This window comes from Crinia signifera, chromosome 8 (genome assembly GCF_055691185.1).
Source record: "Crinia signifera chromosome 8, ASM5569118v1, whole genome shotgun sequence".
Lineage (NCBI taxonomy): Eukaryota > Metazoa > Chordata > Amphibia > Anura > Myobatrachidae > Crinia > Crinia signifera.
The window spans coordinates 26164516-26189949 of record NC_139224.1 but is presented as its reverse complement, the minus strand read 5'-3'; the positions used below and the strand labels follow the sequence as shown (position 1 = coordinate 26189949).

General features: G+C 46.9%; 1 protein-coding gene across 1 annotated transcript in view; it reads left to right on the top strand.

The window, feature by feature from the left end:
- LOC146025881 (monocarboxylate transporter 2-like) overlaps window positions 1-25434 on the top strand; it is a 111971-nt gene that overhangs the window by 1949 nt on the left and 84588 nt on the right. Inside the window, exon 2 of the mRNA XM_083156026.1 lies at window positions 5881-6114. Within this exon, the coding sequence (XP_083012152.1) occupies window positions 5910-6114 (205 nt within the window). The 5' untranslated portion in view covers window positions 5881-5909. The remainder of the gene's footprint in view (window positions 1-5880; window positions 6115-25434) is intronic.

The following is a 25434-nucleotide window of genomic DNA, read 5'->3' as shown; positions in this document are numbered from 1 at the left end:
GTGCGCTAAGTGATTGGGATTCTGGCGTTGGCATCTCCGGGGATGTCGGAATTCTGACGCCGGTGTTGTGGCCATTGGTCACAATTCTGGCACCAGGCTTTCAACCGCCGGAATGTTAATTGCCCACATGCGAAATGTATCTATCTATATATGAATATGCTGCATGTATCATTCATGCCTGTGTGAGAATGCAAAATCTATCATGCGATGTATGTATACATATTTATATACCGTATACATTGCAGAAATAATAATCTGTGTGTGTATTACATGGAACATAGCATTTGACAGCAGATGAGAACCATTAGGCCAATCTAGTCTGCACATTTTTGTTGGGAGCCAATTAACATACAGTAGGACCAGTATATTTTGGGATTGTGGGAGAAAATAGAGTAAATCAAACCCATGACCTCAGCGCTGAGAGGCAGTAATGTAACCATTACACCGTCCGTACTGCCCCGTATATATAACACATGGTGGGGATAGAACCCATGACCTCAGCGCTGTGAGGCAGTAATGTAACCATTACACCGTCCGTACTGCCCCGTATATATAACACATGGTGGGGATAGAACCCATGACTTCAGCACTGTGAGGCAGCAATGCTAACCATTACACCATCCGTACTGCCTCATATATATAACACATGGTGGGGATAGAACCCATGACCTCGGTGCTGTGAGGCAGTAATACTAACCATTACACCATCCGTACTGCCCCGTATATATAACACATGGTGGGGATAGAACCCATGACCTCAGCGCTGTGAGGCAGTAATGCTAACCATTACACCGTCCGTACTGCCCTGTATATATAACACATGGTGGGGATAGAACCCATGACCTCAGTGCTGTGAGGCAGTAATGTAACCATTACACCATCCGTACTGCCCCGTATATATAACACATGGTGGGGATAGAACCCATGACCTCAGCGCTGTGAGGCAGCAATGCTAACCATTACACCGTCCGTACTGCCCCGTATGTATAACACATGGTGGGGATAGAACCCATTACCTCAGTGCTGTGAGGTAGTAATGTAACCATTACACCATCCATACTGCCCCGTATATATATAACACCTGGTGGGGATAGAACCCATGACCGCAGCGCTGTGAGGCAGCAATGCTAACCATTACACCATCCGTACTGCCCCGTATATATAACACATGGTGGGGATAGAACCCATGACCTCAGCACTGTGATTAAGTAATGTAACCATTACACCATCCGTACTGCCCCGTATATATAACACATGGTGGGGATAGAACCCATGACCTCAGCGCTGTGAGGCCATGGGTTCTACACCGTCCGTACTGCCCAGTATATATAACACATGGTGGGGATAGAACCCATGACCTCAGCCCTGTGAGGCAGCAATGCTAACCATTACACCGTCCGTACTGCCCAGTATATATAACACATGGTGGGGATAGAACCCATGACCTCAGCGCTGTGAGGCAGCAGTGCTAACCATTACACCGTCCGTACTGCCCAGTATATATAACACATGGTGGGGATAGAACCCATGACCTCAGCGCTGTGAGGCAGCAATGCTAACCATTACACCATCCGTACTGCCCCGTATATATAACACATGGTGGGGATAGAACCCATGACCTCAGCACTGTGAGTCAGTAATGTAACCATTACACCATCCGTACTGCCCCGTATATATAACACATGGTGGGGATAGAACCCATGACCTCAGCGCTGTGAGGCAGCAATGCTAACCATTACACCATCTGTACTGCCCCGTATATATAACACATGGTGGGAATAGAACCCATGACCTCAGCGCTGTGAGGCAGCAATGCTAACCATTACACCGTCCGTACTGCCCCGTATATATAACACATGGTGGGGATAGAACCCATGACCTCAGCGCTGTGAGGCAGTAATGTAACCATTACACCATCCGTACTGCCCCGTATATATAACACATGGTGGGGATAGAACCCATGACCTCAGTGCTGTGAGGCAGCAATGCTAACCATTACACCATCCGTACTGCCCCGTATATATAACACATGGTGGGGATAGAACCCATGACCTCAGTGATGTGAGGCAGTAATGTAACCATTACACCATCCGTACTGCCCTGTATATATATAACACATGGTGGGGATAGAACCCATGACCTCAGCGCTGTGAGGCAGCAATACTAACCATTACACCGTCTGTACGTCCAGCATACGGTCATTTGGTTTACAGCATGATGGTCCACAAGCATTGGGTCGACACCATTAGGTCAACATGGGTCAAGGTCGACATGGGTTTAGGTAGACAGGTCATTAGGTCGACACAATCATTAGGTTGACAGTGTCTAGGACGACAGTCAAAAGGTCGACATGTGGTTTTTCACAGTTTATTGAGCCGACATGTGCCGACAGGCGGTATTTCATGCCCTACCATCCACTAGGGCGTGGATGGAGAATAAAATAGTGTGCCGAGCGCAGCAAGGCACCGGGACCGAAGCCTAGCAGCAGCATGTCAACTTTTGGGGGCACTGCAAGCGGTACATGGTCGTTAAGTTGACACTATTAATGTCGACATACAGTGGATAGACCACCGGAGGTCGCCAGACCTTAGGTCGACACATGGAAAAGGTTGTCTCTCAATCTTTAGGTCGACATTGGAAAAGTCTGTAGTCAAAAGGTCGACAAGGCTTTTTCGGGGTTTTGTTGAGCCGACATGTGCCGACAGGCGGTATTTCATACCCTACCATCCACTAGGGTGTGGAGGGAGAAGAGAATATGCTCGGCACCGAGCCGGAAACATGGCGAGCCACGCGAGGGGACGCAGTGCACTTTTTCTGTCGACATTAGGGACAAAAGAACGTGGAAAACCTTATCGCCCGTTTGACTGTCGACGTTCCCAATGTCGACCTAATGCGTCAACTTTTTGACACCATCGACCCGGCTTGGACATGTCAACCTTTTGACCCTGTCAACATTAGACATGCCAACCTTTTTCATGTGTCGTCTCAATGTATGTCAACCTTAATTTGTTTGACCTGAAGACCCGTTCCCCTGGAAGCATCATCGGAGCCCTGTTCCTCCACATCCACAAATCTATGCGGCAATATCGTTGTTTTACATACATCTCAGAATCGGCCCCAACGTGCGGTTAGTTGTGTATTGAGGTACACAGAACAGAGCAGTTGCTGCGAAAGCGACCACGGAGGAAGCACCGGTTACATGACCCGATCAGACCGTACAGACAGTACATTTTATCAGCTAAAACTGTCAGTGTTCTCTAATATCGCTTTGCCCTAACTTGTCTTGGATTCAGCTGAAAGGTTCCTTTGTGCACAGAAGCCACCAGCGTCTTTCCTGTGTCCCGGCTTATTACATTTGATTTGAAACGATTTACTGGTAACATGTGACCGGGAGCTGTAACGTTGCTCAGCATTTACTGTGACCTGTTCAGCGTGATCACAGGGGCCGTCCCAGTGCCAGCTTTTGGATTATGTCCTAACTAATTCAGATGGGATTCAATCACAGCCGCTTTGCCTGTCACCAGAGTATAACTGGGAAATAACAACTCCCCAGGAGGACCGGTAACACTGGCCCTTATTCTGGTGCGGTAATATCCGCGTGCGTTCGTGCCGCCGATGTTTTGTGTCTGCGCATGTGCAGAGGCGTCTCTGCGCATGTGCGAGCGGGGCGTACGGCCAAATCCCGCATGAAATGTGAACACTCCAGACAGGGGGTGGAGAGGGGCGTGAAGGGCTATTTGGGCTCAATACCATATGCATACGCCCCGCGTTTCATGGGCGTTCCCATGCAAACGCTGGGCGTACGTATGGTAATGCGGCCGTGACGCAGGTGTAGGGGGCGGACATATGACATCGCCGGATGTCAGCTGCCCGCCCAGATCCCTGCTTTTGCACTGAAAAATGTCCGTGTGGTCTGAGGTTGCGGGAGCTGGCGGACCACTCGGTCCTGCATTCGATGGTCTGCAACCATCGAATGATGGGGGAGGTTCCCTGAGATGGAGGAGGCGTATTCCATGAAAAATACACGTGCGGTCCGTTCGGCCAGCTTCTTACCGCGTACGGACGGAGTTGGCGATCCGTATGGAAGGCGGGATTCTGCACGCACGGTCCTGGCCGCATATTCGGATCCAGCCGCACCGATCAGAATAAGGGCCACTGAGCAGTCATATAGCAGCAGCTTATTCTGAAGCTCTTATTATAGTTCTATTTAAGCATATAGGGGTCAATTACACATGACGTCAGCGCCCCCATATTCGGAGGACAGTGGCAGCATGCGCAGTGCGAAAATATCGGTCCCTGGTGTGAATAGGCCAGGGACTGTGCAAACCTGAATCAGGCACAAAGGGCCTTATTCTAGTTCACTCTTTCTGACAAAATCCTTCTTAGATGGACAAAACCATGTGCACTGCAGGTGGGGCAGATGTAACATGTGCAGAGAGAATTAGATTTGGGTGAGTTATTTTGTTTCTGTGCAGGGTAAATAGTGGCTGCTTTATTTTTACACTGCAATAGAGATCTCACTTTGAAGTAAAACCCCACCCAAATCTAATTCTCTCTGTACAAGTAACATCTGCCCCACCTGCAGTGCACATGGTTTTGTCCATCTAAAAAGGATTTTGTCAGAAAGAGTGAACTAGAATAAGGCCCAAAGTATCAGCCAATCAGCTCCTAGCTTTCTCCTAGCTTGATTTTTCAAGCACAGCCTGTAACATGGCAGTTAGGAAGTCATTGGTAGGCACTTTATCTCTCTCCAAACTTTGCTTTTGTTTTTTTCAGCTCTAGATTATAAAAAGAGAAGAGAATATCCAATCAGATTTTAACAGATAATTATAAAAAATTATTTTGTTTATTAAGAAAGCGGCGAACGTAGTTTTGGGGAGTGTTTTTTTTTAATAAAGTTTATTTTAAAATGTGTGTGTTTGAAAGTGTTCAACATTCCTACTTATGGGGCGCAAAACATTCTTTTTACAATTCGTTGGGACGATCCTCAGTACTTTGCACTATATATTTATCGCATAGCCAAGCCTCCAGCGAACTGTATACGGTGTATCCTATCAAGGGCGTAACTACCATAGGTGCAAGAGGCACAGCTGTTATGGGGCCCAGAGCTGAAGGGGCCCATCTTTGCTGTCTTAGTAATATGTTTTACATACTTTTATCACCATCAGTTGCTTAGGGGCCTACGAATATCTAGGTACGCCTCTGCATCCTATGTAGTCCTCCCAGCAGGGCCGCCAATAGGGGGTGCTGTGGGTACAGCTGTCCCAGGCCCCGGCCTCTGTAAGGCCCCGGGCAGCTCATTTTGCCCACCACAACCCCCCCCTTCCTGACTGCCTCCGCTCCGCTGAACAAAGCAGGTCCCGGAGCGCAGGCTTATTAACCCAGGATGCCAAAGGCCAATTAAAATGCTGCACCGGCCTTTGAGCCAATCAGAATTCTCGTACCAGCAGCCAATCGATTGCCGTACGCGAGCTCTGTGCTACATTTTAATTGGCCGTCAGCATCCTGAGTCGAAGAAGCCTGCTCTCCGGGAACTCTGGGCTGCAGCTCAGTGGAAGAGGAGATGGGGGAGCAGGAGCCGGGTTATGGTAACAAGTGAGTAAGGGGAGGGGGGGGGGCCCGGGGCCTGGACTGAAAATGAGTCCTGGGCCCCAAAATTCCTGATGGCGGGCCTTCCTCCTGGGCGGTTCAAGGGGGATCACAGGTGACTTCTCCCCTCGTTACTCTAGTGCATGGCCACCTTTTTATTTCTGCACATGGAAAGGGTTGTATGGAAGTGTCAATGTCAATGATCTGTAAAAGATTTGCTACATAATGTGTAAAACATTTTTTGGTACTACGTTTATAATATATTTACAATGCAGTGTTAATGTCTTTTAGGTCTATGAAAGCAGTGTCTTCATTTTAGAATGGCTGCAGACTTGGGGTACACCCCCCCAGATGGAGGCTGGGGGTGGGTGGTCGTTCTCGGAGCCTTTATATCGATGGGATTCTCCTATGCCTTTTGTAAAGCTGTGACTGTTTTCTTCAAAGAAATCCAGGAATATTTTGGAGCCTCTTATAGTGAAATAGCCTGGATCTCCTCATTACTGCTGGCTGTCATGTACGCTGGAGGTAAGTCTGTCTGAAAACCAGATACTCTATGGTTTGTACAGTGGTCTATCCCAGCAATCCATACTCTATTGTTAATGATCACAGCTATATCTCCAGGTTGTTCACAGTTCTATAATGACCTGTTATTTGTCTATACTTGTCCCTATTTTCTCTTCCCATCTGTCTGCCCCTGCTCCGCCTATCCGGATCATGCAGTGACATAGTGATTGGGAGGGTGAGTTGGTGATTCCTGCAGTAAAGGTGCCCATATACTACTGTGATGTATCGCATGTGACCTGCTCCCCGCTGCTGGGAGGGGGGCCGAGTCGGAGGTAGGACGAACCTGAGGTAGAGTTACCACCTTTTGTGTTGAGAGATTCCCGGACAGTGGCCCGCCCATAGACCCGCCCCATCCCTGCCCCTAGACCCGCCCCATCCCCTCCCCTTGACCCACCCTATCATTTTTTTTAAACTTTGCTTCAATTCCATTCTTGATTTTGCACACCGTAATGCCAGTTACACATTACATCACACACTGTAATGCCCATAACACTTTTATGCCACACACCGTAATGCCCATTACATGTTACACCATACACCGCAATGGCCATTACACGTTATGCCACACACCATTCTGCCCATTATTGATTGTTGAGCCGCCCCTGCCCCCCCCCCCCCCCCCCTTCCTCAGCCACAGGCTAGCCCGCCCACCATACTCCTGATCCTTTTCGAGATTCCGGTGCCAGCCTTCTAAACGCTGGTATCCTGACCGCTAGAATGCTGACCGCATCCCTTGTGAATAGCGCACTCCAGCATAGGACACACAACATACAGGATTATGCCAAAGATATATATATATATATATATATAAAATGATCACATTGAGTGCCAACGTTGCTATGAACGTTGTGCAAAATAGCTATCCTAAACCAAGCACACTCATAATATATTAGTTGTAGACTGGCACTGCCTAATCAGTGTTGTGGTCTTACGCTCTGTCTGTGCCACAGAGGAAGGTCACCGATTTGGCCAGGATCATATTTAGCCGAGCGTGGGACTTGATCTGTGCATCCTCTTGGGAATCTCAGTGCTATTGTTTCATTTTCACTGTTGGTAAATGCCGCGCTGCATATAATTAAAAGCTCTAAAAACGACTAATACACCCCAAAATGTAAATGTACAAATATCAGCCATGGAGTTAAACCTGGCTCTCTGTCTAGAGGTACAGAATTACCCCTCCCCTCTTATACCCTTTTCACACAGCACCCCGAACCTGGTAAGTGCCGGGTCGCTGGCGTGTTCACAGAATAACCCGGGTCGACCAACCCGGAAATTTGACCAGGGTTATAAGAAGGGTTAAACCCGGGTTGCCCTCTGTATAATGGGCGACCTAGGTTTAATGTGAAAGCGCCATTCCCGGGATCGAGATCCTGGTTCTGACCCTGCAATAGTGATGTGAAAGAGGTATTATTTAATTAAATTTATTCATTTCATTAAGGCACAACAGAAATTCATATTTAAATAGTAGATTTACTTTAACAATAACATTGCTTTATGTCTAGAATTTGAAGTAAGAAAGTAATACATTAATTCAGAGTGGGGTCATGGCCTTGCACATGTGGTAAGGTTGGGATCATTTGGTCTACAGCATGATGGTCGACATGGGAAAAGGTCGACATGGGTCTCGGTCGACATGGGAAAATGTCGACTTGGTTATAGGTCAAAAGGTCATTGGTTCAACAGGTCGTTAGTTCGACAGGTCATTAGTTCGACAATGTCTAGGTCGACACACAAAAGGTCGACATAGGGTTTTCCACTGGTTTTTTTACCTGAATGTCAACACAGACGACATGGACACAGTTTAAAATGCACCGCATCCCCTCACATCGCTCGCTGCACTCGCGATGTGTCGGGCACACTATTTTACTCTCCCACCACACCCTAGTGGATGGTAGGGCATGAAATACCGCCTGTCGGCACATGTCGGCTCAAAAAACAGTGAAAAACCCCATGTCGACCTTTTGACTGTCGACCTAGACATTGTCGAACTAATGACCATTCAACCTTTTCCCATGTCGACCTAATGGTGTCAACCTAATGACTGTCGACCATCATGCTGTAGACCAAATGACCGCATCCCGTAAGGAGGGGCTGGCACCCACCTCCCCATCTTCTCTGTGCCTTCATTCATTCTGTCTCTCAATGTTGCTTCACCTTAGACTTTAAAACCATACATATCTTTGGGCTCAAGAACGGTTGGATGTCAACAAAATTTACATCCCCACCCCCAATACCCCCTCCCACCATCGCACAAATTTAGTTTGTTTTTTTCTAACACTACTTATGTCCCAAACGTTCTTAGGTGCCTTCTCACAGACCTTAGAGGAAATGTAATAGGGTCAGAGGTTGCAAGATGCCAGACAATCTTTGTGTTTTTTTTTGAAGTGGCAAACATTGACAAGGCATAGTTTTCCCACCTTGTCAATGATTGCCATTTAAAAAAACTTCTAAAATCGGCTATCATCCCTCCTGTGAGATGCATTTTTCACTTTCACTAAGGTGGACAGAACACGTCCTTGCTGGCCCAGGGGGTCCTGTGCTCTGGACTTGAACCTTCAGAATGTTAGGGGCCCACTTGAGGAGGTCACCTGGCTGTTGTAGTTGAGCCCATATTTTTTTGCTAAGAACCTCAATTTTACACCATATTAAGTTGGAGAGTTTTTATAATTCTTCTGATTATCAGTGTACTTCATGCTTAGAGCGTGCACCTGCATTTTCTCTTTCTGTGTAACCTTAGGTGGAAGATGGTAGCGATGGTGATCCGATGCTTCTGCATCCAAAGGTGCATCTGCGATGCTCACTGCATCCATCTCCGAGTCACGCCCTGAAATATTTCATGTCCTCATGCAATTTCATCCCCGTAAGAAGAAATTTTATATCCAAATATAAAATCTTTTATTTTCTCGTTAAAAATCACATTGCCCATATAGTGAAACATAAATTCCAACATATAAATTCCTCTGTCTAACAGTCTTTGACATTTTTTCCTTACAAGTTAAACTATTTACATGTTAAATCTGTAAGAACATAAACTGCTATAGACAATCATTCACGGGCGTGTGTCTCTACTGAATACGTGGGTCACCTTTGTTTCTCCTTCCCGACTTTGTCAAACCCTTCTGCATAATCAGTCTACACAGAACCACATGACTTAACCCAAAAATCTCTGGATTGTCCGTCCTACAAAGAGGGAACAAATTCTGTTTAGTTCTTCCTGTTTTCTTGAGCTTGACCTCTGGACCTCCAGGTTTAAAGGCTCCTGTTGTTGGTAAAGTGTCTACTCTTCCAACAGCATCTCCATATTGGCCAGCCCTTTTCATCAAACTTGTCAGAAGAATTTGAATATATCGTCTAATCAAAGATTCCTATTTTGGTCCGCATTCTCTTTCTTCCCTTATGAGATGCTCCTTTAAGGTTTCAAGATCTTCACATGTTCTACTCATTATTTTGAGCCAAATCTGCAATTGACTCTTTCATTAAGATGGCCGTGCCATAGGTTTCTCAAACATGCACTGCACACTAGCGTAGACACTATCTGACTCTCGTCACATTGTCACATTGAAGAGGTCAGCTTTAGTCACAAAGTTTTTATGGCGCTCACAGAGGCCACCAAAGAGCCATGATCTTCTGTGACTACAAGAGTGGTCCGCAACTGCAGGAAGGATTTGACCAACACGAGCTACCTTTGGGCAGGAAGCAACATCCCTGCATTTGAGTGGTTTGCAGAATTTTGGTGTGGAAGACAAGGAGCGCTGCAGCTGACCTGTGCCCTCCGAGCACATTGTTGATGCTTTGCAGGCCATAGTTGATGTGAATGCCAGGGTGTCCATGGCCCAGTTAGAGAATATGATCTCATGGGGGTCAATCCACTTGATACTAAATGAAAAGCTTGGTCTAAGCAAAATTTTTGCATTCTGGGAGAGCAGAAGGAGGCTTGGGTAACTTCCTGCCAAAACATGCTAGACATGCTGGCCAGATGTGATAGTGGTCGCTCAAACTTTTTGTGGCACATCATTAGTGGGGATGACCCAAGACCAAACAACAGTCGGCCCAGTGGACTCTAGTAGGAGGTGTGCTGCTACAGAAGTTTTAATGTGGGTGCATCATGGCCAACATGATGGTTGCTGTCGTCCAAGAACTCTTGCTTGTGGTGCTCTTCTCCATAATGACAGTGCACCTCCCCACAAGTCTAGCAAAGTGGTGGATTTTCTGGCCCATGAATGCATCTAGGAGCTTGGTTATCCACTGTACAATATAGTCCTGGTCGAATGCGATTTCTTCGTGTGCCCGCAAATCAAGCGCAAGATGCGCAGGATTTGTTTGGAGTCACCGGAAGCTGCAGTGGAGACCTTCATCCTAAAATGTCAAAGGCATACCTGATTTGTAGAGTTCGGGGGTGTGACTCTGCACTTGGTTTTGATGAACCAGTCGTATAAATACGTTGCTGCTCACTGAAAGTGGGTGTATACTTCAAGATACCCCAAGGTAACAATGTGGGTGGGTTGGATGACCTTCCAAGTACATCCTGTATTGGTTTCCAAGACTTTGCGTGCCCCATTTGTGGCACTGGACATAGTGAGCATGTGAGATGTTTACGTGACGCCTTCACGGCACGCCGGCGGGATAGATTGATGTGGCTCCATCTGTATATTACTAAAACATTAACTGCTAGTTATTTGCATATTAATGGTGGACATAAATTCTTCTTATGGGAATCCTGGAAGCTGAGTTTCTGAAAAGTAAAACTATTTACTGTTACGGATTATTTGACATGATATATTGATAAATGGATGTTGCCCATAGCAACCAATGATATTATATCTATTATCTTCTAGAAGGTGCTAAATAAAGAAGTAGAATATGATTGGTTGCTATGGGCAACATCCCATCTTCAATAGAACTCCCATCTTAGTAAATTTACCCCAAAGAGAGAGGAGACGTCTACAGGTGATATCAATATGAGCAAATGCTTATCAGCATATTAAATGCAGACATTAGAGTTTATCTTGGGGAGGTAAGGAGCTCATACACTATTGGGATTTGGGCCTTTACGATCCAATCCGGTCCCGTATGTCGTATCCAGAGATTGTCACCGCTGCAGTAAGTATGTATCATATCCTGGATCGGTAAATGGGATTGCATGCGACGCAGCATTTTAAAAATGACTGCATACGATGTATCACATTCGATCCACCTGCCAAGGAGCTGCCGATGCTTCGCATGCAAGGCTAGCATGCGATAACTCGGCCTAGTGTATGGGGGCCTTTACACATACATTTAAGTTAACAGGGTCCTGTTCTGCATAAATAAGAGAAGCAGCATGATTGACATGCTCTAGTGTTTGGGGGGAAGTCTTCCGTGTGTCGGTTGCGATGTCTGTTGATGATCACTGATGTGGCTTGTGCAGTTATGTATGACCTGGTTGGAGAGTCTGTGTGTCGGTTGCGATGTCTGCTGATGATCACTGATGTGGCTTGTGCAGTTATGTATGACCTGGTTGGAGAGTCTGTGTGTTGGTTGCGATGTCTGTTGATGATCACTGATGTGGCTTGTGCAGTTATGTATGACCTGGTTGGAGAGTCTGTGTATCGGTTGCGATGTCTGTTGATGATCACTGATGTGGCTTGTGCAGTTATGTATGACCTGGTTGGAGAGTCTGTGTGTCGGTTGCGATGTCTGTTGATGATCACTGATGTGGCTTGTGCAGTTATGTATGACCTGGTTGTAGAGTCTGTGTGTTGGTTGCGATGTCTGCTGATGATCACTGTTGTGGCTTGTGCAGTTATGTATGACCTGGTTGGAGAGTCTGTGTGTCGGTTGCGATGTCTGTTGATGATCACTGATGTGGCTTGTGCAGTTATGTATGACCTGGTTGGAGAGTCTGTGTGTTGGTTGCGATGTCTGCTGATGATCACTGTTGTGGCTTGTGCAGTTATGTATGACCTGGTTGGAGAGTCTGTGTGTCGGTTGCGATGTCTGTTGATGATCACTGATGTGGCTTATGCAGTTATATATGACCTGGTTGGAGAGTCTGTGCGTTGGTTGCGATGTCTGCTGACGATTACTGATGTGGCTTGTGCAGTTATGTATGACCTGGTTGGAGAGTCTGTGTGTTGGTTGCGATATCTGCTGATGATCACTGTTGTGGCTTGTGCAGTTATGTATGATCTGGTTAGAGAGTCTGTGTGTTGGTTGCGATGTCTGCTGACGATTACTGATGTGGCTTGTGCAGTTATGTATGACCTGGTTGGAGAGTCTGTGTGTTGGTTGCGATGTCTGTTGATGATCACTGATGTGGCTTGTGCAGTTATGTATGAAATGGTTGGAGAGTCTGTGTGATTGGTAGAAACACAGGTTCTTTAGAAATGATTGTCTGCAGAACGCCAGGAGGTTTACTAAACAGGTGACATAATGTACTATATAAACCACAACATTGACACTGAGTATCCTCAGGCTACAAGAAATGTATAAATGTTACAAAAATAGGCCAGAGAGCTAGAACTATGGACCCTATTCAGGTCCATCCGCTCCTCTGCGGGTTCGCGCCGGGGGAGTGATGGCCCGCGGGGGGAGCGATGGTGTGCGACTGCGCATGTGCATAAACCGTTATGAGCATGTGCAGCCAATTGGTGCCAGTGGCCATGACAAATTGAATATTTGATGGCCACTCACACACAGCACTGTGGGTGGGGGGCGGGGGCGAGCGGTCGTGCCCATGGGAACATCCAGTGTTTCATGGGCGTTCCCCTTAGAATGCTGGGCGTTCCCATGGAAATTCAGCAATGATGCGGGTGCGGGGGGGGGGGGGGCGATGTCAGCTGCCTGCCCGCTTTCCACACAGGGCACCCATAGACCTAAGACCACAGAGGTGTCTTAGGTCTGCGAGCGCCTTAGAAATCATTTAATTGTTGTCGACCATCAAATGATTTCCTCCCTGCACGCAAGCTGCGAATGGATGTTTATGCAAAACATATGCAGGGAATCGCGGCGTGCGAGGGGAAGCGGGCGGCTGTGCGAGGGGGAGCGGGCGGCTGTGCAAGCAGGCAGCGTTTTTAGCACTTTAGAAGCTGCTGTGCTGCCCCCAGCCTCCGGCACAAGCTTTTACCCAGGCAGCGCTGCTGTCTACATAGCAGTGTGCTGTGTCGCCCGAGGAACATTGCAGTTTGAGAGATATGGGCACACTATAAATAATTCCTTGGTCAGACGACCCGGGTAACCCATTTACATTGCCCCTTAACTCAGGTCCAGCCCTGGTTGCTACCCAGGTTGGATTCCTGGGTAACTGGGAATCACTGAGCAAACACCCGCTTTCATGTGCACAACCCGGATTTTTCCAGTGGCGGCACCAGAGGTGTTGCTGCAGCACAGTCCAAAATTGAAATAGGGGAGACACCCCAACCAGTGCCCCTATGTGAATTTTGGACTGTGCTGGAGCCGCCACTGATTGCGACAGACGCATTTCTAGATAAAAAAAGTTTGACGCCAGCCAGCAGTGTTCCATGCGAGCGGAGAGAGCTTACTTGGCGCAAGTGCAGGTACAATGAATGAGGACACATCTATAGTCTGTCACCTTATGTATTTACAAAGATAAACCGACCTTGTAAATAATTGCCGCTTCAAAAATACGTTCAGATGCGCAGAAATTCCCAAACAGACCGGACCTCACAGGCTATTACATATTGGGGGTTATTCTAGTTCACTCTTTCTGACAAAATCCTTCTTAGATGGACAAAACCATGTGCACTGCAGGTGGGGCAGATGTTACTTGTGCAGAGAGAATTAGATTTGGGTAGGGTTTTACTTCAAAGTGAGATCTATATTGCAGTGTAAACATAAAGCAGCCAGTGTTTACCCTGCACAGAAACAAAATTACTCACCCAAATATAATTCTCTCTGCACATTTTACATCTGCCCCCCTGCAGTGCACATGGTTTTGTCCATCTAAGAAGGATTTTGTCAGAAAGAGTGAACTAGAATAAGGGCCATTGCCCCTTAAGTGTAGCTTGCATTCCTGCACCTGTGAGCGATTCTAGTGTGGTTTCTTTCATCACACATGGTGGTCACACATCACTGAAAATTATAATCATTGGTCCCTACAGGGAAAAAAACGTCGGAAGTCTATGGGCATTTTTCCAGCTGTGGACAGCCAAACATCACAGCATGGATCAAAGCTCTCAGTTGTTTGCCTGGCCAAACTTTGGAAACCACAGTAAGTTTGCAGATGTTAATGAAGCCGTAATTATTAATAATTAATTGAGGTTATAAAAATTCCAAGATTCAAGCTGGTGTCACAGTTACCTCTGTGGTAAAGGTCCCGCGGATGCAGTGGTGTAGCTGGTATTTGAGTGTTAAAAAACAAACAAACTCCAAATAGCAAAAAAGTAATTGTGTGCAGTTCAATACAGCTGACCTGTGCGGGGAGGAGGTTGGGAGCAATTATCCGACAAAGCCTGGTCATAACAAAAATCACTCAAAAAAGGGATCTAAAAAAAAAATTGGTACTTGTGTATTATCAGAGCGCCCAAGATTTCCATCGTACGACATAGTTTTGGTCGCAGCAACAAGGAAAGGAAAGAATGTCACTATGTGGTGCACAAGAAGGTTGACTTGATCTAAAATCTAACTTTTATTAGGATTTTCTAAAATAGTAGCGAAGTATAAGACACAAACATCACAGAACATGAAACATAGAGTGATTTTAAAAAGGATAATATATCCTAATAGGTGTGACTGCAATACTTTTCTCCTCTTATTGGACTGGTTTATTAGATGTCAGTCTCCACGTCTGTATAAATTCAATTGGTGCCTACCCCCTAAACCTGTCTCAAATAGTTTTGGTCGCATCGCATGCTATCCGATCGCATGCTACCAAATTGAACCCGATTTTTAATTGAACAGGCACCCTGATGGGTGATTACTATGTTAAATGCACCCCCATTGTTAACGCCACCGCCACTATCAATGGCCACCCGAAGCGTGGCTCGCGGCGGCGGTATGCGTACTCCGACATTTTCATACCCCCACTATCCACGTCGGCATGGAGTTGATTTTAGATAGTGTGGCGAGGGGACGCGGAATACGAGCCCGAAGCGTGGCGAGCAGACGCGGAATACATGTAAAGTAATCTGTGTCCCCTTGCAGGGCTCGCTGCGCTCGCCACGCTTGTGGCTCGCTGCGCTCGCCACACTATCTAAAATCAACTCCTCGCCGACTTGGATAGTGGGGGTATGAAAAGGTCGGAGGATGCATACCGCCGCCCCACGCGGGCTCGCTGCGCTCGCCATGCTTCGGGTTGCCATTGATAGTGGGGGTGGCGTTGACAATGGGGGTGCATTTAACATTGTAAGCACACATCAGGGTGCTTGTACAATTAAAAATCGCATTGCATCGCATGCCGCTATATTGCATGCGATGCGATTGTGTTTCCTAACATTGTGATATGCAATGCAGTCGCTGCGGGTATGGATTGGTTGATCGACCTAAAGATTGTCGACAGTCATTAGGTCGACATGGGACAAGGTAGACAGGTCATTAGGTTGACACAAGCATTAGGTCGACATGCTTTGGGCTGTTTTATTCTCCCACCACGCACTGGAGGATGGTAGGGCATGAAATACTGCCTGTCGGCACATGTCGGCTCACAAAACAGTGAAAAACCCCGGTGTCAACCTTTTGACTGTCGACCTAATGCTTTTGTCGACCTAGTGACCTGTCCACCTTGTCCCATGTCGACTTAGACCCATGTTGACCTTGCAGTATGTTGACCTAGTGATGTCGACCTAATGACTGTCAACCAACAGGTCGACCATCAGTCCGTATCCCGTGTCTGCAATCTAAAACATGTAAAACATACAAGTATTGATTTTGCCATACATATGTGTCCCAGTACATGTGTGTACTTTTAAACTTACATAGGACAGCATTGCATATCACATTGCATGATGTTCTCTAAAATGTGTGCACGTGTGTTTCTGTAGTTTAAACCAGTGTATGCTGTTACCAATGTTTACATTCACCCTTACCCATTATGCCCCTATTTGGACACATGACACACTACCTACAGTAATAATATGTTTCAATTTTGGCTAATGCAATAGCAAACATTCAGTCATTTACCATATGTGCCCTTTACCCTAAAAACACACACACGCACACACCAACATGTATTCATTACCCTGCACTTTTGTGCACATATATAAATAATATTACACATGTGTATATGCACCTATTTACAACTCCATTACAAAATTATGTTACATATTTGTGCAAAACTCAGACAAATTCTAAATGTCAAAAAACTTTATTTGCATAAAAAAAAAAAAAAATCAACGCAGCAGGATCCCGCAGCTGGCCAACAATATTTGCTGCTTTCTGGAGGGTGTTCTGCAGCGCCTCCAGTGTTCTCTGGACGGCCTCTTGCCTTGTGTACAGGTGTGGGCATGCTGTTGGGATGGAAAATGTTGTTGTGAATTTGTGTAGGTTACTGAAAACTCATTTTAAGTGATAAAGTTAAAATTAGCTGTAACTGAAATATGAAGACAACACTCATTTAAGACCAGGAGTGAAGGGGAACCTGCTGTGAAGATGTTACAAACTACTACGATGGACACACACACACACACACACACATTACATGCATTTAAATCAGGTGGGCTTCAGCTTCTTATCAGGATGTACGCAGGCCAAGATGGCCAAGGCTTATGCCAGGGGAAACAGGACAAACCTCAGACGTAAGCTATGCAGTGGAAGGCTGATTACATTGTTGGCCCTAGCCAGTTTCAACCTTCACAAAGGCCCTTATTCTGATTGAGTTGGACGGCTGAGTGTTCGGTCTGACGGCCGATGTTTGGTATTTGGGCATGTGCAGAGGCATATCTGCACATGTGCGAACGCCTCACACGTCCGAACACGACGTGAGGTCCGTGCAGAAAAGGATCATACGGATCCACCCGAGCAGGGGGTGGAGAGGGGCGTGAAGGGCTGTTTGGGCTCATTACCATATGCGTACGCCACGTGTCTCATGGGGGTTCCCTGGGCGTACGTATGGTAATCCGTCCGTGACGCACGTGTGGGGGGCGGACAGCTGACATAGCCGGATGCCAGCTGCCCGCCCATATCCTGGCTTTAATACGGAAAGATGTCCGTGTGGTCTGGAGCACTCAGAGCTTTCTGACTGCTCGGTCCATCATTCGATGGTCGGTGACCATTGGAGGATGAGGGAGGTTCCCACAGATGGAGGAGGTGTTCACATGAAACATCCACTCGCGGTCCGTTCGCTCGGCGTCTTACCGCAATCGGGTGGTGTGAGTGATCCGTACGGTAGGTAAGGCTAAGAACACTCAGTGGCCGTCCGAAAATACGCATCCATCCGAGTCAACTAGAATAAGGGCCCAAGTGTGGCAGAGTGTACTGACGTAAGGTTTGGGTTTCATTGAAGGGGTTCTGCCTGGCCACACACAGGCTATACCAAGTGACCCAGTGTTCCTGGAGGAGGACCCACAACAGTCCTTGGGGGAACCGGAGCGGGACGGAGGGACTACCAATGGTTTGGAGTGTGCACATATAAGGGTGAATGCAAATACAGATGGCCTTGTATGTGAATGTGAGGAGTGTAAAGAATGTTCGTAGTGAAATGTGTGACACAATTGAGTCTAAGTGGAGTGGGTGAAGTGGAGCTGTGTGCGAGGAAGATAATGGTGGGTGTGGAATGTTGGCCAGATAGAGCACATGTGCCATGGAGGCAGCAGAGTGATGACAAATGTGCTTTAGAACATCAGGCATATTGGTTTCTTACGGCTGTCATCTCCTTCCGTGATGCGGTCTGTTGGTCGACCTAAAGATGGACGACAGTCATTATGTTGACACCACTAGGTTGACATACTGCAAGGTTGACATGGGATAAGGTCATTAACTCGGCATGGTCTAGGTCGACAGTCAAAAGGTCGACATGGGTTTTTTCACTGTTTCTTGAGCCGACATGTGCCGACAGGCAGTATTTCATGCCCTACCATCCACTAGGTCGCGGTGAGAGAATAACATAGTGTGCCGAGCGCAGCGAGGGGATGCGGTGCACTTAATCCTGTGTCCATGTCAGCTGTGTCGACATTCGGGTAAAAAAAACAGTGAAAAACACCATGTTGACCTTTTGACTGTCAACCTAATGCTTGTGTCGACCTAATGACCTTTCGACCATGTCCCATGTTGACCTTGCAGTTTGTCGACCTAGTGGTGTCGACCTAATGACTGGCGACCATCTTTATGTCGACCATACAATCCATACCCCTTTTGTGGCCGCGCCCGTCCATACGCCCATGTTACGCCTACTCTGCACGAGTTCGTTCCCTAGCGTATTTCTACTCATAAGGTCGCGAGAATGATTCACTACCTGGTGCTTTAGATTAGAGGCGCCCAGCTCTGAACAGGGTGGGCAGCTGACATCCAGTGACACCAGCTGCCCTCCCACGGAAGGCTAGTCTCTGTCCCCGTTCACATAGGGACGCCCAGCGTTTTCATTTGAACGCTCAGGAAACGCAGGGCACTAGGTTTAGGCACTAGCAGGGAGGGTTAGGGTCAGGCTGCAGGGTTAGGATGCTAGACGATAGGGTTAAGGTTTGGAGGCGGCAGGGGGAAGGGAAGTATATTTACGGGATTCCTTCCTCCGGTATGCTGGCGTTGGTATTCTGAAACCATTAGCTATGTGCTAATGAGCGTTACATAAATGAAAACTATGGAGTGTGCGTCTGCATTTTGTTCTTTCCAAGGGCGGTATCCAATTACCTGCAATCATCGACCGCGGTTAATTGGCTCTCTGGGGGCTATTCAATTAGCCCCAGTACGCCGACACATCTGAGGCAAATTAAATCACACAGGTTTCCCTGAACCTGTGTGTTTACAGGAGAAAATATGTCTTTAATTGGGGGATCTTATTGGATAGCCCGATAAAAAAAGCATTGGGCAAAACATCAAGTAGCACTTGCAGGAGGGTTCCCCTCTATAAATCCCACTGTGACTTACATGTCTCGTGATTATCGAGACACATGTGACTACTATGGAAGAGGGGCGTGTCTCTGTGTACGTCCTGATTGGATAGCTGCAGTGCCATCCACTCTGGATCTTTGGGGGTTCTTTTCTTAAGCCCCGTACACACGGTACGATTCATTTTCTATTTAATCTGGATTTGATCGGGATCGAATCGCACAGCGCTGTGTACACATTCCATTTGGACTATGTAGCACAGATATGTACTAAATAGTCTAGCCGGCACAGTCTATTTTTCTTTATGATTTCGAGGCAGTGCATCGGGATCGAATCGGCACCGAATGAGGCTGAAAACTGTTCAATGTCTATTCGATTTTAACTATATAGTCAACATTGAATCGAAACCTAACCCTTATCGCACTGTGTATACGGGGCATTACCCCGGTGCGGGAAACAGTGTTAATTAGGAGGTAGAAGCCTACAAGCAGTATAGGGTGAAGTGTGACATCAGGAGCAGGTTATTAAGTCACAGTGACATAGTTACTAGGTTATAGGGCATGTCACATAGTATATTGCTTTGAGCCTAAAGGTTATACAATATTACAGCACCAATTTCTGTTTTATATGTGATTTTTATTGGTTCTTTTATATAAGTGCCCAAGGTCATATGCGAGTACAGTAGCACTCCCTGTGGTCCTCTGACCTTCTGTCTAACACTTGTGTAACAGATGCAGTATACTCACCCTCACCCTGCCCCACCTAGCCCTACCCCCCCCCCCCGCCTCCTAAACCTAACCCCCCAATCCCCTGCTGCCCGCTCTCTAGCCCGGTTACTCACCGATCGGCGTGCCGGCTGTCAGTATTCTCACATCGGCATCTGAGGGTGATATTTAATAGGATGAGAGATTCAGAAAGTGAGAGATTTGGTAAGAAATCTCCATTTTTTTTTTTTTTAAAGCGGCAATCATTTACACTGCAATGAGTAAGTGATTGCCGATTTAAAAACAACTGCAGATTTCTTACCAAATCTCTCCCTTTCTGAATCTCTCATCCTATTAAATTTCCCCCATGATCTATTCGGAGTTCCAGGACCGGTTTCCTGAGGGCAGTTGAGATTCCAGCATCGATATATCGAACGCCGCCATCTTGACCGCCGGGATGTTAAACGCGTCCCAGTCAGCTCCGAACGCTCATTTTTCTAACGAGCCTGTAACACATCAGTTTAATAGCTGAATGGCTGCAATTTTATCACTCTGCACGGCTTAGTACATCTCCCCTAATGTCAATAAAAATTGCTCCAATTGCTTTATGCCAATCACATGTTCTCTCCACTATTTACACAGTGTTTATTTTAATGCTCACAACCAGCATACGTATAGAAGAGCAGCACGTAGACTGGAATACTTCAGCTGCTGATTTCAATCTCTTTTTGCAGAGGACATGTACAGTATGCGGATAATGTCACCTTGGCTGTTACAGTCCTGTATAGCGGCACCTGACATGTGACACAAGACTGTAATCAGGATATAGGGCAGTAATAATGCATGCAAGTCTCCTACACGTAGGGCTGATTCTGGTTCACTCGCAAAAGCAAGCTCATTCTTTAATAGACAAAGCCATGTGCACTGCAGGTGGGGCAGATGTAACATGTGCAAAGTAAAGGTGCCCCTACACGGTACAAATAATGTATACAGTATCGCATCTCGTTGCATCTCGGTTTTGCGACGAGATGTGATCTAGTACAATAAGAATGTGCTGCACATCATAAGGTCGACATTTACATTGTCGACAATTCTAAGTTCAACACCATGATGTCGACGGGCCTTTTCTTCATGCTCAGCAGGCCCCCTGTTTCCTCCGCATGTGATTATCACATGCAAATTTATCACATGCAAAATTTATTTCATGCAAAACTTGGTACATGAGGTTGCCTAATCGCGTGTGACCCTCCTGGGAAGCTGCCGGGACAATCAGGTCTAACATGTCCTTAGGACAAGTAGGACTAATGTATGGAAGCCTTTAGGTACAGTACACGCTATAAGGGACTGTATCTAATGAGCAAATCAAGTTCTTTTATCGTTTGGTGAGTGTGCAGAACAATGGGCAAGTATTCTCAGCTATCTGAACACGTAAGCTGCAGACACACTAGGCGATAAAGGCAGACAGTGATATTGTTACCGATTTCTCTTGAACTCTGAACTATTGGGGTAATTCAGACCTGCTCGCTAGGCTGCGTATATTCAGAGCCTAGTGAGCAGGTCAACGTCGCACCGCCGCACGAATCCCATCGGTACGCTGCGAGCAGATGTGTACACTTATACATCCGCTCACAGGCGCCCACGCAGAGGATTCTCACCACTTTTCCTCCGTTCGCAGCTGAAAGGTAACGCAGGACGTTTTGGGCTGCACGTTGTGGTACGAATTGGGGGCGGGTGCTGATGTCAGACAGACAGGGGAACGCCTGCGTTCCATGAGGCCCGTCCATGTTTCTATGGGCGCGCCCACCGTTTTTTTGTTCACACCCATATAAACGCTTGGTGTCCACCCCGGATCGCCCCCTGGCTGTCAATCACTGTGTGGACTCCCCGGCAAGTGAAAAATCTCACCGAATATGTTTGCAGGTATGAATTGGCCCCAATATGCACCTATAAGTCATAAACGACATGAGCAAAATTTGCCTGCATGTACAGATGAGAAAGGGGGTCGCTAAGGATCCACGGGGGCGCACATCATTATTGTTTGTACACACCGAATGATATGCACTATAATATAGTTAACGATATCACTATCGCGCATATCGTCTGCCTTTATAGTGTATTACAAACATGACCATTGGGTTGTCAGGTTGTGTTGGGACTTATAAGGGTCATTTACTAAAATGGGGGTTCTATAGAATATAGGATGTTGCCCATAGCAACCAGTCAGATTATTTTGTATAGCACCTTCTAGAAGATAATATATAGCATCTGATTGGTTGCTATGGGCAACATCTCATTTTCAATAGAACTCCCCTCTTAGTAAATTTACCTAGTCCTATCGGTTATCCCGATGCGAGACAAGGGCCGCAGCTGGACGCACGTCTTGCTCCTGCATCCTATGAAGTAACTTATCACAATTTCCCAGCACCTTTTGCTCCTCAGATCATGTGACAGATGAGTCCGTCCGCGTGCCACAAATCAGTATTAATAATAGGCCCCGTACCACCAGAGCAGAAACGGAAAGCGTGAAATCCTCAATGATCTCAGCCAATGATACGTGACGTGTTCTCCTCATGAATAATTGCCTGGGAAAAGCCTGGGTGACCAAAGTGAAAAATAGACGGGTTCAGTGATTTAAAGAGCCTGATATGTCTAAACTGCGTGTCCTGGTTATTAGCTGCGTGACTGCTCATTGCTGCTCACGACGGCTGATTGTAAGCGACGCTAGTAATTATGCAGCTCACTAAACAGGATAAGCACAATTACATTCAGCGCTAATGGCCCTCGAGTCAGTAGAAATGACACAGCACCAAGAGGGACAAACAAACGCGGTTTAGGAAAAGCAACAGTTAATACGCCCGGAAAATGAATATGATCATTCAGCGACTCCGGCTGCCAATATATCACATAATGAATTATCTGACCTTTGGACTGTCGTATAAGCTTTTTCATTGAGTTTGATAGAGCACCAAAGGCCAACTAGAGAAACTGAATGTGGTGGGAAGGTGACAAACATCATAGTTGACCTTAAAACAATGAAGATCAACTAGAAATTAAAAGGCGAGTCAAAGAATTATTGGGCGGTACGCCTGTGTATATTACTGACTTACAGAACAGATACGGAGTAATGGAAGTACTTGCATTCTCCAGCATGCTGCCTGCTTAGAAGAGAATTAAAGGGGAGTAGGGTTCAGGGTCAAAAGGTTGACAAGGGCAATAGGTCGACATTGAAACAGTTGACATGAGATATAAGTCTGGCAGCCTTATCATCCTGGCCCCCTGGAGCTCTGAAACCCCTTGCACTGCCCAGGGCTGCATCTGATCCCTCTGCCGCTGCCCTGACCCACTGACTGCAGAGGCTGCAGTCCCTTCCCTTCTCACTGCAGGGGAAGCTACAATTCGTTGCCACCAAAGCTCCTTTTGCCAAAGTGCCATATATATCTATTCAATATATGGCAGCTATCTGCTTCTGGTGAGAATTTGTCTCCATCCAGTGTCCACAAGCTGTTCCTGCACCCATAAGTCAGTGCAGATCACAGCAGGAGCTCCCCTATAAGTGTGAGTGTACACCTGAGATCACCTGGACAGGCTCACCAATGTGAGCTGGGAGGGAGACGGCGGCCAATTCATCTTACACTATCACCTTGAGCTGGGAGCGCCGTGGGAGTCGACACAGTTCTCGCCACCTTAGTACACCTCCATGTTACACAAAGTACACCCTGGTGTGCTGACGACTAAGGTTAATCACCCTGCCATGCCTGAATAGTTTCCTTCCCTGGTGTCTCCTGCCTCCCGTTTTCCAGCAACTGATCTGTGCCTGGCCTGCTGGACATACTCTTAATAAGCCTCGTCCCGCTAGTATGAGTGCTCACTGCTGACCTGCTGAACCTACGAGCCCCGCGATCCGCACTGTCCTTATGTAAACCATAGAGTCTACCCTGAATGTGGTTACTCTGATTGATTTATTTTGAATATCCCTGACTCAACCTGCCTCTCCTCTGCAACTAAAAATCTACTTCGGTTGGCCCTATATATTGTTATACTAGCCAGTATGCCTTCCAAGAGGTCCAAAGTGTCCAAGACAGTACCCCAGGTACCCTTCTTCAAACCATCCCCCAGGAGACCCGAGGGCGGGTTAGTAGCTAACACCCTCTCTACACGACCCCCGGCAGACTCGCCCCCTCCACAGGGTGCCCCATCGGGCCCCCCAGCCCGTTCAGAGATCCCGGACGACGCTGCCCTGACTGTGGGTAACTTGAAGATATTGTTAACACAAATGAGAGATGATGTAATGAATGAAATTCGCACCTCCATTCAGTCCTGTCAACGGTCAATTGACAATCTGGGGGAACGTACGGACGCACTTGAGACCAAGATGGGTGAGATGGTGGGCTCTCATAACGAACTAATAGACTCCCACGCTGCTCTGGAGGAAGAGGTTGCGACACTCAGGGAGAAACTAGTCGACATGGAGGACAGATCTCGGAGGAATAATATCAAAATCCGAGGCATTCCTGAAAATGTCTCCAACAGTAGCCTCCATGATTATGTTCTAGACGTTTTCAAGAAACTGCTCCCATCAGTTACCCCCGCTGACCTCTTGTTAGATCGAGTGCATAGACTGCCCAAGGCTAGAACGGCACCGGAAGAGGCTCCAAGAGATGTGCTAATGAGGGTACATTACTTTCATATTAAGGAGGCCCTTCTGAAAGCAGCAAGGCCCTCGGCGGAGTCCGCCTCTGCCCTAGGGCCCCTACAACTCTTTGGAGATTTCTCCAGGGCGACCTTACTCAAACGACGCTCTCTACAACCCGTGACACAGGCCCTCAGGAAGGCGAACATCTTGTACCGCTGGGCTTTCCCAACCCGACTCCTGATCCAACGGGAAGGGTCCACAGTATCGGTCTCATCTGCAGAGGAGGGGATGAAGCTCTTGACAAAATGGAAGCTGAATGAAACAACCCAGGGCGGGTCTCCCGCACAGCGACTTCAGCAGGACTGGTCGCTGGCGGGATGATGGCCCTCTATTTCTGACCAGGGACAGACGGTCTAAGTTAACGTGTTGGGTTTTCCCCTTCTGCCTATTTATGTGTAACCTAACTAGCATTTCGAATAAGTTTTCGTTACAGCTTTACGGATCTTCAGCTGGCCGTGTTAGGCTGAACTGACCCAGACAAGCTAAGTTATATTGTTGTTTGCATTAATAGGCCGGTAATAGACCACAATTAATCTATATTGCTTAAGTTATAAGTCTAAGTACTTAGATCCTGTTTGTCTATGGACACTCTCCAATTGCATATATGTCTAGAGTCAGGTCTCTAACAGAGCCGTCAAACTTTAAGAACTGTATGGGACACTATGTGACCGTTATCTAGCTCAAGACATTTTAGTCTCCAGAATATATTGATCCAACGGTCACTACCCTTATATAGGATGGACTCATTATTCACTATTCTACTGTTAAATTGTGAGGCGGTGGGCGCAGTGCTGATTGCGGGGCCAGGGCCCACTACCCCCCTTGATTAATGGTTGAGGTAACCCCGGGATGGTACCTCACTTCGACCCACTCATGGGTCGCTAGCTATGTTTTCTTTTTTCTTTCTCT